At 42.7% G+C, this 15,744-nt stretch overlaps 2 protein-coding genes and 1 long non-coding RNA gene across 5 annotated transcripts in view; 1 reads left to right on the top strand and 2 right to left on the bottom strand.

The window, feature by feature from the left end:
- LOC117367590 (amiloride-sensitive sodium channel subunit alpha-like) overlaps nt 1-15,744 on the bottom strand; it is a 267,236-nt gene that overhangs the window by 142,058 nt on the left and 109,434 nt on the right. The window lies entirely within an intron of this gene.
- The window catches only part of SAPCD2 (suppressor APC domain containing 2), a 48,383-nt gene that overhangs the window by 20,175 nt on the left and 12,464 nt on the right, over nt 1-15,744 (top strand). For 2 of the 3 annotated variants that reach the window (XM_033960284.1, XM_033960283.1), the window contains exon 3: nt 8,965-9,111. In XM_033960284.1, coding sequence (XP_033816175.1) covers nt 8,965-9,111 — 147 coding nt within the window. Of the gene's footprint in view, nt 1-8,964; nt 9,112-11,719; nt 11,986-15,744 lie in introns of those variants that run through there. The other variant, XM_033960285.1, reaches the window with a different exon arrangement.
- LOC117367592 overlaps nt 936-15,744 on the bottom strand; it is an 88,393-nt gene continuing 73,584 nt past the window's right edge. The window contains exon 3 of the long non-coding RNA XR_004540807.1: nt 936-1,928. This is a non-coding gene — a long non-coding RNA (uncharacterized LOC117367592). The remainder of the gene's footprint in view (nt 1,929-15,744) is intronic.

Genomic DNA, 15,744 nt, shown 5'->3' on the forward strand with positions numbered 1-15,744 from the left:
CGAAAGCTAGAAGGATGTTAGATTGCATAGGGAGAGGTATGGCCAGTAGGAAAAAGGAGGTATTGATGCCTCTATATAAGACTGGTAAGACCTCATTTAGAATATTGTGTACAATTCTGGAGACTGCACCTTCAAACAGATATAAAAAGGATGGAGTCTGTCCAGAGGAAGATGTGTGGTCTTCGTGATAAGGCATATGGGGACAGACTTGAACATCTCAATCTGTATATTTTGGAGGAAAGGCAGGAGAGGGGAAATATAATAGAGACATTTAAATACCTACGTAATATAAATGTGCATGAGTTGAGTCTCTTTCATTTGAAAGGAAACTCTGCAAAGAGAGGGCATAGGATGAAGTTAAGAGGTGATAGGTTCTGGAGTAATCTGAGGAAATACTTTTTTATGGAAAGGGTGGTAGACGCGTGGAACAGTCTTCCGGAAGAGGTGTTGGAAACAGAGATTGTGTCTGAATTCAAGAGGGCCTTGGATAGGCACGTGGAATCTCTCAAAGAAAGAAAGAAAGAGATAATGGTTACTGTGGATGGGTAGACTAGATCGGCCATTTGGCCTTTATCTACCGTCGTGTTTCTATGTTTCTATTTCATATTAAAGTGAGCAGATTCTAATGTAGATAGTTCAGAGTTTGGGGGAGTGATTTGTGGGAGCGCTAGAACATGGAGAACATTCGTAAGTGCAAGGGGAAAAGGTATGTCTTTAGACTTTTCCTGAAGAGACAGTGTGTGGGAATCTGCCACAGATGAGTTGGTAGATTGTTCTAGATGTATGGTCCAAGGAATTCTGTCATCCTCTGGGTGCCAGTCCCAACAGATATTCACGTTCAGTCACTTAAGTAACTAAAATAATCACCATATATATGTTCTAGAAGGGTTAGGAGGGAGAGAGAATAAGCCCTTATGTTTTCTATGAGCAGGCTACTTAGATTTCTGGGTTGTCTTTGTTTTTTTTTAAAGAACGTGGTAAGGAAGGGCTGTCCAGAAAAACCTAAAGTTGGAAAAACTGTGCGAATTGAAGTTTCTCCCATGAATCTGATTGTGCTTGATTGGCTCAGGCACCTAAAGCCCCCTCCCAATAAGGGCCTTAGGCCCCTCCCAGTGCATTCCAGGATGCACTGTGAAGGCCTTCCATTTTGAAGAGCTGGCCTGCAGGCATCCCTCCTGCCAGTCTTCAAGGTACGGTGGGAGGGTCAGGGTTGCGGGGAGACCCCAGCGGAAGGAGGGAGTGGGCATGGTGTCTGGAGCTTTGTGCATCTGACCCTGTATGTGCTTTTATCCAACATAAATGTAGGCATATTAAGGGGGCAGAACATGGTCGTGCAAATATTATTCATGTTTAAAGACAGAAGGATTAGAAATATGCACCTTCTTTGCCTTTATACATAGGTAGCTTGTTATAAAATTACCCCTATAAGATGAGGGAATAAACCATTCCTGAATGAGTCTGGGCATAGAGCAGGAAACCTCTGGATGCTTTGAAGAAGCCCTTTTTTCTTTGGACTACTGCTCCATGTCACTCTACCAAAGTCCCCCCCCCCCCCCCCATACACCACCAACATACAATTCAGATCAGTTTCTCATAGAATTTCACACACTTTCAGTATCAGCAGTTGAATTCCAAGTCCTTGTCGGGTTCCATCTTGCTGGTGGAACAAAAGCTTAGTTGCCACATCTTATCAGGCAGAACATGTCCTTGGCTGTTGTCACCATGGGAACAGAAAGACCTAGGCCCAGAGCCCAGTTAGTCCCCCTCACTTGGCAGCTGGAGGAAGAGCTGAATGGGTGTCTGTCCAGCCTACAGCATACGGTTCATCCATCTGAGCAGCAGGGTGCATGGCAGCAGAGCTCTTCATTTTTTCTTATGGGTATGTACTCTGTCTTCATTCCCCTCAGCATGGACTATGCATGATAATCCTGCAGTGAAAAAAAAAAGTTATGTTATATGCCTTTGCAGCTTTCAGAGCAGTACTTGAATCTTTAGGTAGCTTTACAATTAGTGGATTTAGGTGCCAAGGACAGGTATGGGGCTGAAATTGCTAGTCTCTCACAAAGCGCTCACCAGACTCGTATATGCCTCTCATTTATCCTTGGACAGGTGCTCTTGCATCCCATTCTTGTTTTGTTGTGAGAAGTTACCAAATAAGACTTAATTCAGCAGCTGAGGTTTTGTGTACCTCCATTGCTAGTGTTGATGGGGTTAGAATGGACCAGCCACATGGTGGTAGGGGTGCGATGAGGCCTTTTGCCAGAAGTCATACAGTGAGAGGTTTGATTTGCTTTTGGACTACGAAGTAAGACTTTATTGAAACGACACAATTCTAATCTCACTGATTGGGGATTAGCTGCTTGAGGGAGGGCTTAAAATCTCAGAAGTGAACTGGTAAGGGAATCAGATTGAAAGAGGAAAGAACCTATGGAGTTCATGAATAACATGAAAGTGATTTGAAGGCATCTACAGTTAGAGATGCGTTTAATTACTATGCACTACTCACTGTGGCCATAAAATTGTTTTGCTATTTGGCCTTTTAAAGGCAAAAGGATCATAATGAGTTATACATCACGCTGAGTCTGTAATGACTTGGAGCTTAGAGAATCAGTCTTTGACACCACAGTAAAAAAAATACCGTGGTGAGAGCGATTTTTGTTTTACGGGCGATTCTCAGCACAATGGCATGCAAATTATATGCATGTTATGTGTGCAGAAAATCGCTGGTAAACGGGGAGAAGAACATTTCCTGGCACTTGCTCAGAAGATTAATTGCTAGCACAGCTCCTCCTCCTTGCCTGGCTGCAAAAAAAAAAAAAAAAGCAGCCCCTGCTGTCCCTGCCTGAACCGGCAAGCAGGGAGAACAGGGGTTGCTTTTTTTTTTTAATGGGCACAACACACACACAAGAGCTGAGCCTATTAAAAAAGTGCCCCCTTATACTCCCCTCCCAGACAGGGTACTTTTTTTCTGAAATATCAGCAGGAGTGATGCCCACTCCCTCCTGCCACAGAGTTGGGGGATCCCCCCCATGTCGGGGAACCCCTTGACAGCAAGCTTCCCCCCTCCTGATAGCCTCTACCACACAAAGCCTGGTGGTCTAGTGGGTCAATCCCCTCCCCCCTGTACCTTTCTTAGAAGACTGGCAGGAGGGATGCTCACTCATTCTTGCCGGTAGGCCTGCCTCTTCAAAATGGCCGTCCTTCCCCTTCCTGATGCACCAGGAAGGGGCCTAAAGACCCTTCCAAGGCCACTAGGGGGAGGGGCCTTAGGCTCCTGGGCCAATCAGGGCATTAGGCCCCTCCCTGATACTTCCCAGTATGCATTGGGAAGGGGAAGGCTCACCATTATGAAAAGGCGGGCTTGCTGGTGGGAGTGAGTGAGCATGCTTCCTGCTGATCTTCTTAAGAAAAAAAAGAAAAGGTATTGGGGGTGGGGGTGGGATTGGAGAAGGGGGATGGCCCACTAGACCACCAGGCTTGATGTCGAGGTACCAGAGGAAAGGAAAAAGGGGAGGGCAGGAGAGAGATAACAGACCATAGTAGGGGCAAAGGGTAGACAGATGTCAGAATACAGGAGAGAGAGGGAAGAAATGGTGCACAAGGATGGGTGGGGAAAGACAAGGGAAAAGTAGATATAGATTTGAAAAGAGAGCAGAAAAATGGAAGAAAGTTGAATGTTAAAAAGTTAATACCAAAGATGGATATAGGGCAGAAAGTAAAGGAGAGAAACAGCAAATGGATAAAATGACTCTGGAAATAGAGTTAAGAGCACAGACGGAAGGAAGTGCAACCAGAGACTAGGAAGATGATAGAAAAATAAAATCACCAGACAAAAAAGGTAGGAAAAATCCATTTTATTTTCAATTTAGTGATTAATATGTGTTAGTTTTGAGAATCTACATATGCTGTCTATATTTTGCACTGTTCAGGAAGACATTATCTCTTTTTATTTCTCTGATGTTGTACTGCATGCAGAGGCTAACATCTTAGCGTTTCATTTGTGGTTTGTGGTCCTGTATTTGCATTGGGTTTATATGTATTTTGCATGTATGACTGAGGCCAGGTGTTTTGGTAGGAATGAAGGTTGAGGAGCATTATTTGGTGTCATGGCACAAGTAGGAAAATATTTGTCAACTCCCCTTCGACCTTTTTGGACTAGGGTTTCCAGATGTCTGGATTTACATGGGCATATGTTCTTTTTGGATGACTTTCCAGTTGTCTGGACAGTTTCCTGGACTAGAGGGAGTTTGTTCAGGTTTTGGATTCACTCTTTCCAGTCCAGTCCAGCTCCCACCCCGGACTCGAGTATGGCTCTCTGAGTCTCCTTTGTCTCCAGTAACTCTGGTGCTGCAATTTCAAAACTTTGGACAGCTGGCAGCAATAGCAATGTGATCCTGCTGCCGTCGTCCTGCCCCAGAAGTCTTTGCTCTACAGCACTTCTTGTTCCCACATAGGCAGGATGCAGCAGAGTTGAAGGCTTCTAGGGCAGGTTGATGGCGGCAGGATCATGTTGCTAACAATACAATACAATTTTTATTTGTATACCGCCAATACCTCTTTGAAGTTCACAAACAATGAAATATCTAATATAAGATGCTTGGAAAACATACCCAACTGTTCAATCTGCTCACAATCTGACTAAAGCATCTGTAAACAATTGCATTACATACCAAGGATATAAAAAGAAGACCAAATAAATTCATAATTAAACCCCTTAAGAGATAAAAAAGAAAAACAATAATAATAACGCTCTTGGCTGCCCAAAGTTTTGAAATTGCAGCGCTAGAGGAGGTATTACTGAGGACAGGGGAGACTCGGAGCCATATCCAACTCTGGGGTGGCCCAGGTGGAGGGTTGGAGAGAAAGAGAGAGGGACTGTGCTGGGGAGGGCAGTTTAGGAATGAGACTAGAAGGATGGAAGGGCAGGGTAGTGTACTGTGGGTGGGTCATTCGTGGGGCCGGGAGTGGGTTCAGGTGTCCTCTCTTTTTGGCTTATATGGTGACCATATTTTGGACTCAAAACAGCCCTCATTTAAAAATTAGTGGAGACTACTGCCCTAGGGTTACCATATATCTCCAGAAAAAGGAGAACAAACTGAGACATCTGGGTTTTACGAGTTCTTCCACTGCTTTCAATCAATCCTCCTTTTTCTGAAGTGCATCCTGTTTGGTTTCTGTTAAGGATTGCTTGTATAGGTTTCGAGGTTCATGAAAATGACTAAGAGAAAATTTACATGTGATATTCTGAGAGATGTACTTGATTAAATTACTTTTTCTTTATTTGCTGGCTTTGTTTTGTTGCTTGGAAATGGAAATTGTTTGGTTTGTCTTCACACAGAGAAAAGCACTAAGCCATGCGCCATTGGTTTGCTTTTACAATTGAAAAAAAGCTATTTGTGCGTGATATTCTGAGGGCTGTTTTTACACATAAATCACTGGTGTTGAGATATTTGGCTTTCTGTGCACAATGCAGAACCCAGCATGCCTCACAAGTTGTACTTTTTATTGATGATCTTTCAGTCAAAAGCTAGCAACCCCCCCCCCCCCCCGTACACGTTTAAAATGTTTATTTCAATGCAATAGGTGAGACATTCTAGATAAGTGGGTTGTATCTCTATGGCTGCATGCCATATGCATAAGGAATACACTTCAGATTTTTTTCTGTGACTACTCTACTTCACTGTGCTCTCTGACTCCACCTTCAGTTTTTCCCTTCTGCACTTGTGCCTAAAGGAGCGTTTCTGCTCTGCTCTCCCTTTTTCTTATTTTATTTTGCTGTTTTCATCCCTTTTGGGGATTTCTTTATGCTCAGGGGATTTCTTCAGCTCTGCCTGCTGACAGGCCAATCTCTGGTGGTACCTGTTGACCAGCCTGCATTAGTTTTGGTGGAGCTCGGGGCTAGCCTTACTTTTCTCTCACCCTCTGTTAAGCAAAGGTTTGAGTGCAGGTTGTTAGACGTTCTTCGGGGACTCTGTAGGGTTTCGCAGGGTACTGGCTTTGTTTTTGCCTCCACCCATCCAAATAGTGCATCTTTTGGTCCGCAGGGATGGAGGTAAGGTTAGGTACTGTGTTTGACTGACGGATCATTGTAGAGGAGGCATTCCCAGAATGAAGCAGGGATTTTTTCTCATTCAGCTACTGATTTCCCTGCATTCTTTAGATCTTCTATGTATTATAGAGACTTGGTTAGAAGAGGAGGATGAAACCTTTCTAGCATTCTCTAGTCCCCCTGGCTATTCTTATCTATTTAACCATCGTACGGAGAGGAAAGGGGGGGGCCTAGCTGTCATCTTTAAATCCAATCTTGTGTCACCTAGCAATCAATCTCCTAATAGATCACCGATCAAATTCATGCAATTCAAAACCACTAGTAACCCTATTATCAACCTCTTATTTCTCTTTGCACCACCTCCAGTTACTCAAGACTTATCGATGCAGATTCAGTTTCTCATATTGGACATTTCAACCACTTCATGCTTCCCTATAATTCTAGGTGACTTCAATTCACATCTCAGGATTTGAATTTAGCGCCCATCATCTGTGATCCAACCCATATAAAAGGCCATACATGTGACATGATCTTTATTCCATCTAACATTGGAGGGAAGGTTTCTGGGTCAGCTGTGCGCCATGTGTAGGAACTGAGGCAGTGGTTTTGTGAAGAGAAGTGCGGCTGGGAGGAGGGAGCCATCCAGAGGAGGTAAATGCTCGCGGGAGGGAGGCATGAATTTGGGATGCATAACGGCGGGAAGGACTATGAAGGGAGTGTTAGGACACAGAAGGGAGGAGGAGGGTCGCGTTTGGGGAGGAAGAGGGTCTTGTTGGCATGGGAAGGGAAAGATGGCGCACATGGGGAAATGAAGAAAGCTGCGAATTGTTGGGCATAGGGAGGGAGAGAGAAATATTGGACATGGTGGTGGGAGTGGCATGAAGTGCAGATGCAAGGGGAAGAGAGAGATGAGGGAGAAATGCTGGATGTGATGGTAGAGAGGGAACGGTGGGTCGGATGAAGAACAAAAGTAAGGAAGTTCTTCTTCACCCAGAGAGTGGTGGAAAACTAGAACGCTCTCCCCGGAGGCTTTCGTAGGGGAAAACAATCTCCAGGGATTCAAGACAAAGTTAGACAAGCTCCTACTGAACAAGGTCGTACGCTAATAAGGCTAGTCTCAGGGCACTGGTCTTTGACCAAAAGGGCCGCCGCGTGAGTGGACTGCTGGGCGCGATGGACCACTGGTCTGACCCAACAGCGGCATCTCTTATGTTCTTATGTAAGTGTAAACCTATCTTTTCTTTCTATTTAAACTACAGTACTTTATTTTGAGGACTGTTTTTCTTTAATGTTTAATGTTCTTATAGCCTTTGTATTATACATGATTTGAGTTGCATACAAATTCAACTTAAGAATGGTTTTAAAAAACAGACTCGTTCTTACTTGTATACAAGTCCCAATCCCTTTCCCCCCTGTTGCTATCTTGAGATCTTTAACGAGCTACATTTTTTTTTTTAAACCATGACTTAAGTCCTCTCAGTCCTGGATTGATGTCCAGAATCGTAAGCTCTCATTCACAACTACCAAGGACACTTCATTCCCCATTTTATTTTATATACCCTTCTAACTCGCTCATAATCCAGTCAATAGAGCAAGAGTCCTTGGGCAGATTGCAATTTTGAGCCTTAATCTGGTCACTAGGTGGCACTATTGTACAATGGCTGGGGCTGTTTTCACAGTGTCCCTGCCTTGGTCAAGCCATAGAGCAGAAGAACTGAACTAGGTAGGATTGAACTCGGGCTCATCTGAACAGCAGTCACTTATCCACTGACCCTCAGCACGTATCCCTTTCTAATATTCTTTGACATGCAAACAAACTTAATTCTTTGTTCACTTAAATATGAGTTAACAATGGCTAACCAATATACCCTGTTACAGTAGTTAGGGCTAGATTCATAAACATGCCCGATCCAGGCAGCTCTGATGAATTCTCAAGCCCCAATATGCAGATGGGGGTGATCGGAGGAACGCCCCCATTTGCCTGCCCGGATTGCTTGATAGCGATCCCAGCGCATGCGCAGACCATCTGTAGATGGTTTGCGCATGCACTGAACCTCTGGGCCTGGCAGAGATTTTTTATTTTATATAAAAATTTTTGGAGCCCGTGGTTTTAACCTGCTTAGGGCCCACGTATTAAAACCACAGGCCTGCACTACAGAGAAGGGTGGGAGAGTCGGTGCAGGCAGCTCCAGGGATGCAGGCGATCCGGGGCAGCAGGAAGAGTTCGGGGCAGTAGGAAGAGTTCAGGGCAGCAGGAGAGTTTGGGGCTGACAGGGCAGAGAGCAGGGCAGCAGAGAGCAGTCGGAAAGGGCTTGAACGAGTGGTCCTCAGCAGTCGCTTATTTGTGATCGTCCAGCCCAGTCGGTGTTGCAGGGTTTTGGTTTGTGAATCGCGTCCCTGCCTACTTTGCATGCCGTTGCCCTCATTTGCATGCGGTGGATCGGAGGATGGTCAGCAGAGAGGTAAGTGAATTGGGCCGGAGGGAAATTTGCTCATAAAGGGGTCGCAAACTGATCGATGCACGATCGGTTTGCTTTGTGAATCTAGCCCTAAATGTGCAAACCAGTGTTTTTGTGTTTGGGTTTTGTTTTTGTTTTTTTTTAGGGGGGGGGGGTAAAACTGCAAACATGTATAGCTGTAATCAACTTGATGAAAGATCTAGTTGATAGAATCATGCTCATAGATTGGATATATGTTTCAAACCTCATTCTTTCCCTTCTCTCTTTCTCTCCAGTTTCCTCTGAGGACACCAGGAGTCGCTAAAGAGGCCCCTTCTAGTTCACTTTTTATTTTCTTATTGTCTTAGTGTACATTAGAGACGGGTACCTCAGTCTTGGAGTTGTTCGAGGTTAAAAGGCTGATGTTGTTATGCATATTTCATGCCATTTTTTTTTTTTTTTAATTCAATATTTCAGCTGAAGTACATGAAGGAGCTGGAGCAGGAGAAAGATTTCCTGATTCAGGGGCTGGAAATGTTGGAGCGGGCTCGGGAGTGGTACCATCAGCAGATCCAATCTGTTCAGGAACGCCAGAAGCACTTGGGGAAAAATCAGACCCAGACTGTAAGCCTTTCTAATAACAGGGGCTTCTTTATAAATGAGCTACACTGAAAACAAAGCCGATAGCTTCTGGGAAGCATAAAAGTAGGCCCTTTTTCATATGCTGGAAATTTTCAATTTTTTGCATGGCTTGTGGTGGTGTTTGATTGGTTCATATCACTTCCTTTAGTTTTGAGATCCCCCCTCCCATGCCTTTCTCTAAAAGCTTGCATGCTATATACTGTATGCCTTCTTTTATTCCAGCCTTTATCCCCCATAGATAATTCTATTCTGATCTGTCCTCCAAATTAGTTTGAGTCATAGGAACTATTGTTTAATATGTCTGTTTTTTTATAGTACAAATATATTTTTTTATTGAGTTCAACAGTAAAAACAAGCAAAGGCACAAGGTGAATCAAAAACAAGCTCAAGTTATGTCAAAGGAACCCACAGCACCACACCCCCTTATCCAACCGCCCAACCCTCCCAAGCAATCCCCCCTACCCTCCCAACTCCCGGTCCTCCTTCCAGGTGCAACCCCTAAAATGAACTGTAGTACAGTACAGAAATACATAGGCATACATAAGAAGGAACACTACAATATATAAGAACAAGATATCAACAGTTAAGCAAGTGGCTTCGAGCCAAGGGAGTCATGGTGTTCCAAAAAGGTTCCCAAGTGTGCTAAAAAGAGCGCCCTGGGAGAGAGGAAAAGTCTAGCACATCCCGTCGTTCCCACATCAGGAGAGTAATCATCTGGCACCGCCAGAGAGATTAGTCTGGCACCTCCCCGTCAAGCCATTTAAGGAAGATACATTTCAATGCATTAAGAACTGTTCACTTGAGGAAGGCAGCAGCCCCCTATTTACGGGGGGAAATAATGGGGGACAGTTCCAGATAAAAACAAGGGAGAACGTTGAATAGTAATGTTATGTCTGTTTTTTTTATAAAATGCCTAGGTTTAGGTGGTGTATAAATTTGTTAAGTAACTGCATCCTCTTCTACATCCATTTCAATTAAGCTTTCGACTCTTTATAGTACAGAGACTGTTTTAGCATCCCTTTTAGACTATTTGTGCAATCTGTTTAGTCAAGGTGTTGGGCCATTGATATTACAATTTAACCTAAGCAGTGCATTTGATCTTGTTGATCACTCTCAACTACTTAGATGTTTGGATGCTCTGGGCATTTCTGGTAATGTCCTTAAATGGTTTCAGGGCTTTTTGCATTTTTGTACCTACCAGGTCTGATTTGGGAATGTATTTTCTAATGTGTTAACAAATTATACGAGGACACACAACATATAATATGTTCATATAAGACAAAATGTTATGTGATCGTGGCACCTAGGTACCCCCTCTTCAAACCCAGCATGCACCCAAAAAGAGGGAGAAAAAGCCTCAGACTAATGTAGCAGTATAGAACTAAAAGGTACAAATCAAAACTGTTTTAAATACTTTCACTGGCAAAAAAAACTCCCTCACAGAACAGCTCAGGTTTAGAAAAGGACTTAGCTGACAAAAGACGACTTGAGCTCCAACGCTGTCATGTCTTCTCCAATCTTCCCAACAAGCGACCTTGTTTCACCAATGTTTGGCTCATTATATGAATGCATTTTCTAACAAATGGACTAATTCTTGTGGAGTTCCTCAGGGATCTCCTCTCTCTCCTTTACTTTTCAATGTCTACTGGTCATCTCTGGAACATAGGTCATCTAAGTTAGTGTGACGTTTTACAGTTATGCTGATGATATTACTATTGCAATTCTAATGTATTCATTATTCTCTCAATCTATGCAGTTAATTTCCACCATAATCGCAACTATAGAATTATGGATGACCGAATTTATGTTAACGTGATACAAAAACCCAAAATTCTTTTATGCTACTCCTTCCAAGCAGAAAGAAATAGTCGAGTATAAATTTGAATGGAATTTTGTACTCCATTAATCCTACTATAAGAATTCTAGGGGTTATTTTAGATCAAAATCTCAATGAATTGAAATACAGATGTTTTAGTAAGGAAAAGTTTCTGTATGTTGTAGAAATGACAGATTATTAGACCGTATTTTGATGTGTTGTCTTTTAGACTTTTAGTACAGTCACAAATTCTAAGTATTTTGGATTACTATAATATGGTTTACTTAGCAGGTTATCAGAAAAATCTTCATAGACTCTGCATCATACAAAACATGGCAGCCCGATTAATTTTCAATCTAAAAAAATCAGATCATATCGCACCTCATTACCAAAGATTACATTGGTTACCAGTCAGGGCCAGAGTCTGATCTAAGTTTGGTTGTATATGCTATAAAGTCTTACATGGTTTAGCACCTGATTATCTTGTGGATCATTTTTTATTCATTAATTCACAACGATCAAGACGTAGTTGTAATTTGTTTGCTTTTCCATCGGTAAAGGGTTGTTTATACAAGAGCTATTTTGAACGAATCCTATTTTTTCAGGCAGTTTTTTGTGATAAAAGAGTTTGTAAATCTGTTAGTTACCATATTTTTTGCACTTAAGACGTACTTTTTTCCCCACAAAAGTGGGTGTAAATGTCTGTGTGTCTTATGGAGCGAATACTGCGTCACAGACCGTGATGTCACATATATGGTATCTTTTTAAATCCAGCGGTGTATCGGCAGGATGAGCTTTCCGCGCTTCTGCTCCACGCTGAGCCTTTCCCTCACTGGACGGCTGCCTCAGACCTCGCATCCAGCAGTTGCACAAGGCAGGAGTGAGTTTTTCGCGCTCCAGCCTGGCCCCGCGCCGCTCCCTGAATGGCTTCCATCAGTTCTCTTTTGGTGTGGGGAAAACCACCTTGTGGCGCTTTCAGCAGTTCACTTAGCAGGAGTAGACAACGTCCAGGCGGCTTATCTCAGCCGATAGACTCTGGATCCAGGGGGTGGTCAATAAGACAGCATTCACCTTAACTGTATCCATGACATCTTGTTTGTCTGTCTTGTCTGTTTAGATTGTAAGCTCTTTCAAGCAGGAACTGTCTTCTTTGTGACTCTGCACAATGCTGCGTACATCTGGTAGCGCTATAGAAATAATAGTAGTAGACCTACCACATCAAAATACTTGGTGGCAAATAAAAGGTGATCTGGTGTTCCACTTTGTCTTTTTGTTTGGCTGTGGGACACTTTTGTCTCTCTGAATAGTTAGTATACCACCACTACTATATTCTTGCCATCGCACGTGATACTATTTCCAGCAGGGCTTTGACCCTATACTCAGAGAGCATTCAGCTGCTTAACCCTTTCAGGACCATAAGGATCGTAGGCCAATTTTTGTGGTTTTGACGACATTTTTATGGTAAAAAGGGCTTGCAGATGCCAAAAAATTGATTTTTTTTGTGAAATATCATTATTTTTTTAAAAAAAATCACACTTCTGGCTTATGGACAGTGTGGCAAGTGAATCTTCTCGTCAATCTGGCAACGACGCTAATGAATGAATGTCGGAACCAGTTTGTTTACATAAAGGCAGTATCATATGGAATCCGTACATATCAAATTTAGAACTGTAGACTATCCCAATCAAAATTTATAGGATTTTAAAGTTATGGGACAAATAGGTCCCTTGGTCCTGAAAGGGTTAATGGAACAGTGGGGTTGTTAAGACATACTGTCCTACTTTCAAGTTAGACATTATTGGGAATCCATGAGAAGACAACATCAGAATGCTTGGGAACAGGGGAAACTGGATTGGGTGTTTTCCAAAATGCCGATCACCTAAAATACCTTATTCTATTGGTATAGACCAGTGGTCTCAAATTTACGGCCCGCCAGGTACTATTTTGAGGCCCTTGGTATGATTATTATAATCACAAAAGTAAAATAAAACAGTTTCTTGATCATATGTCTCTTTAGCTATAAATTACAATATTATTATTAAGACTTAGCCAAAAGGAAAGATTTATAAACTATAAAGAGTTTTATCTCATGCAAAATTGTCATTTCTTTAATAAGACATTATTTTTTCTGAAGCCCTCCAAGTACTTACAAATCCCAAAATGTGGCCCTGCAAAGGGTTTGAGTTTGAGACCACTGGTATAGATTCTCTTTAAAATGAAAGATAATCCACCATGTATTGCTAAGTTAAGGAGGTACTGACAACATGAGCTAGACCAAGTTATCTCAGAGGATCCATTTTTGAAACATTTTACTGTCTTGTATGACTTTGTGAAATCAGCAGATCTTCAAGAGACTCGATTCAAAATACTGCTTCGATGCTACATTACTCATCAGAAGGGAGCCCAAATGGGACTGTGGGATCATGCTTCATGTCCCAAATGCATGTCTGAAACTTATGTCCATTCCTTTTCTGGAACACCATACCCTACATACAGGGCCGGATTTAGATGAAAAGAGGCCCTAGGCTATTCCACTTATGAGGCCCTTTCGCCTCCCATTTTTAAGTTTATAAATTGCATGAGAGATAATAAAATACATCATTACTGTGATATACATCAATATGTTAAATGAAACATGTTGTTATTGGTACTAACCTTTATTAAAAAAATGTGACACGGATAATAAATAAAAAAAAGTCGAACACTTATTTGGACATTTATTCTCAGCACCATATATAGTACTTGTAACAATAATTAATCAAACATAAAACACAACATTGCCCCTTGCTATGTCCATAGTGCCCCCAGTGCGTCCTTCCTCACCTCACCCCCCCTCCGATGCCCGCCTGCCTCCCATCCCCCTTCCATTGAACACCCCCCATGCCATCCTGCCTGCCTGCCTTCCATTAAACTCCCCCACCCCCCTCCAATGCCAGCCTGCCTGCCTCCCATCCCCCTTCCACTGAAACACCCCCCCCCCGATGCCAGTCTGGGCCGCCCTGTCCTGACGGATCCACGTTTTGCCTCTCTCCCCGCGGGGCTGAGCTTTGCCCAGCTGTTTGTGGACTGACGTCTTTCCCTCCCCGATCCTCCTCCCAGGGCGAGAAAAAGAAAGTGAGAAGCAGAGTTGGCGCCCCGTTGCGGCCGGAGCCGGTTCCAATCCCGAAGCGTAGAATTTCTCCTTATTTTCGGTTCAGTGTTTTAGTGTTCACTGTTTTTAGAATAGTATAATTTTAATTTTGCTAACAATTTGAAAGTAGGCCCCTCTTGATCTTGAGGCCCTAGGCTGAAGCCTAGTTAGCCTATAGGAAAATCCGGCCCTGCCTACATATATAGAGGGAGGTATTGCCAGTAATAGAACAGGTCATGTGGTGGAATGGGATTATGGTGTGCTACTTTTGGGATTTCAGGATTCTCTGATAATCCCTGGATTATCAGCCCCTCTCCATTAGATTGATTTACAATGCCATCTTAATGCTTAAGAAATTAATTTTGACTTACTAGGTGTCCAAAGACTTGCTGCCAACCCAGCAATGGGTGGCTTGTATGAAAGTGCTCACCATTTTTGAAATCCAGATATATAGAGCTTCTCTACGCCCTGATAGAAGATGATGTACATCTTGAGATACATCTTACAATATGATGCATTATTTTATGCCAATATCACCGTACATGCACTGTATGGGAACATGATTGGGGGATGGGGAATTAGGGAAGAATATTTCATGTGGTTGCATGAGGGCATGACTGTTTAGTATGTTTGTTGGCTGTGCCCCGGTGAGCTTGTAATTGTCTGAGAGGGGATAGTGGGAATGTCTGTGATTTATATTAACATATATTCAGCCTATTATATATCAGCAGATGTTCTCGAGTGAAGGTAATAACTTAGTTCAGCAAATAATGCAACACTCGTCTTTCTTCATAAATTTCAATAAAATGTATAAATATAAATGTATATGCTTTTTTCTCACCATTTATATAAGACCACCACACTCTCCTTGCTGTTCTAATATGGCGGCAGCGTCTTAGTCATACATTTAAATATACATTCAACTCCTATTCATCCAATCACAAAGCTAACCATACAGATCCCTCCCACTTTCACATCAGCGTCATCCACTCTTATCTCTGCATTCAGCCCACAGGGCTGACTGTATTTAGTTCAAAAAATCCATTTTTGCTTGCAGTAATTCAAAAATCTTTCTGTGTCGCCACCCTCCCACCTCATTATAATCTGATCAATCACACGCCATCTCAGATCCTTTACACTGTGACCCTTATCTAATCAGTGTGTCACTATTGGAGCTTGTTTGGACTCGGTTACAATCTTAGATTTGTGTTCAGTCAGGATGACCTTAATCTGCCTGCTACTTCTCCCTATGTATACACAACCTGACTCCTATTACAGTCAGTATTAGTTAGACATTATCCTTCTCCCCGTATTAAACAGTAGTGGGTTGGGAATGAGCAATGCTCCGCTGTTGGCTTGTTTGTTTATTGGTAATATGATATATAATATGGTACCCTCTGAGGGAGCCGCTGGAATTTTGTTTGATTATCTGGTATACTAATGCTGTTCTGTTTTGACATGCAGTTTCTTCTTGCACTGAATTTGACTTCAGTGTGGGGAGTGTGTGGTGCAGTGGTTAAAGCTACAGCCTCAGCACCCTGGGGTTGTGGGTTCAAACCCACACTGCTCCTTGTGACCCTGGGCAAGTCACTTAATCCCATCCATTGCCCTAGGTACATTAAATAGATTGTGAGCTCACCAGGACAGACAGGGAAAATGCTAGAGTACC

Source organism: Geotrypetes seraphini, chromosome 10, assembly GCF_902459505.1.
Source record: "Geotrypetes seraphini chromosome 10, aGeoSer1.1, whole genome shotgun sequence".
Taxonomy (NCBI): domain Eukaryota; kingdom Metazoa; phylum Chordata; class Amphibia; order Gymnophiona; family Dermophiidae; genus Geotrypetes; species Geotrypetes seraphini.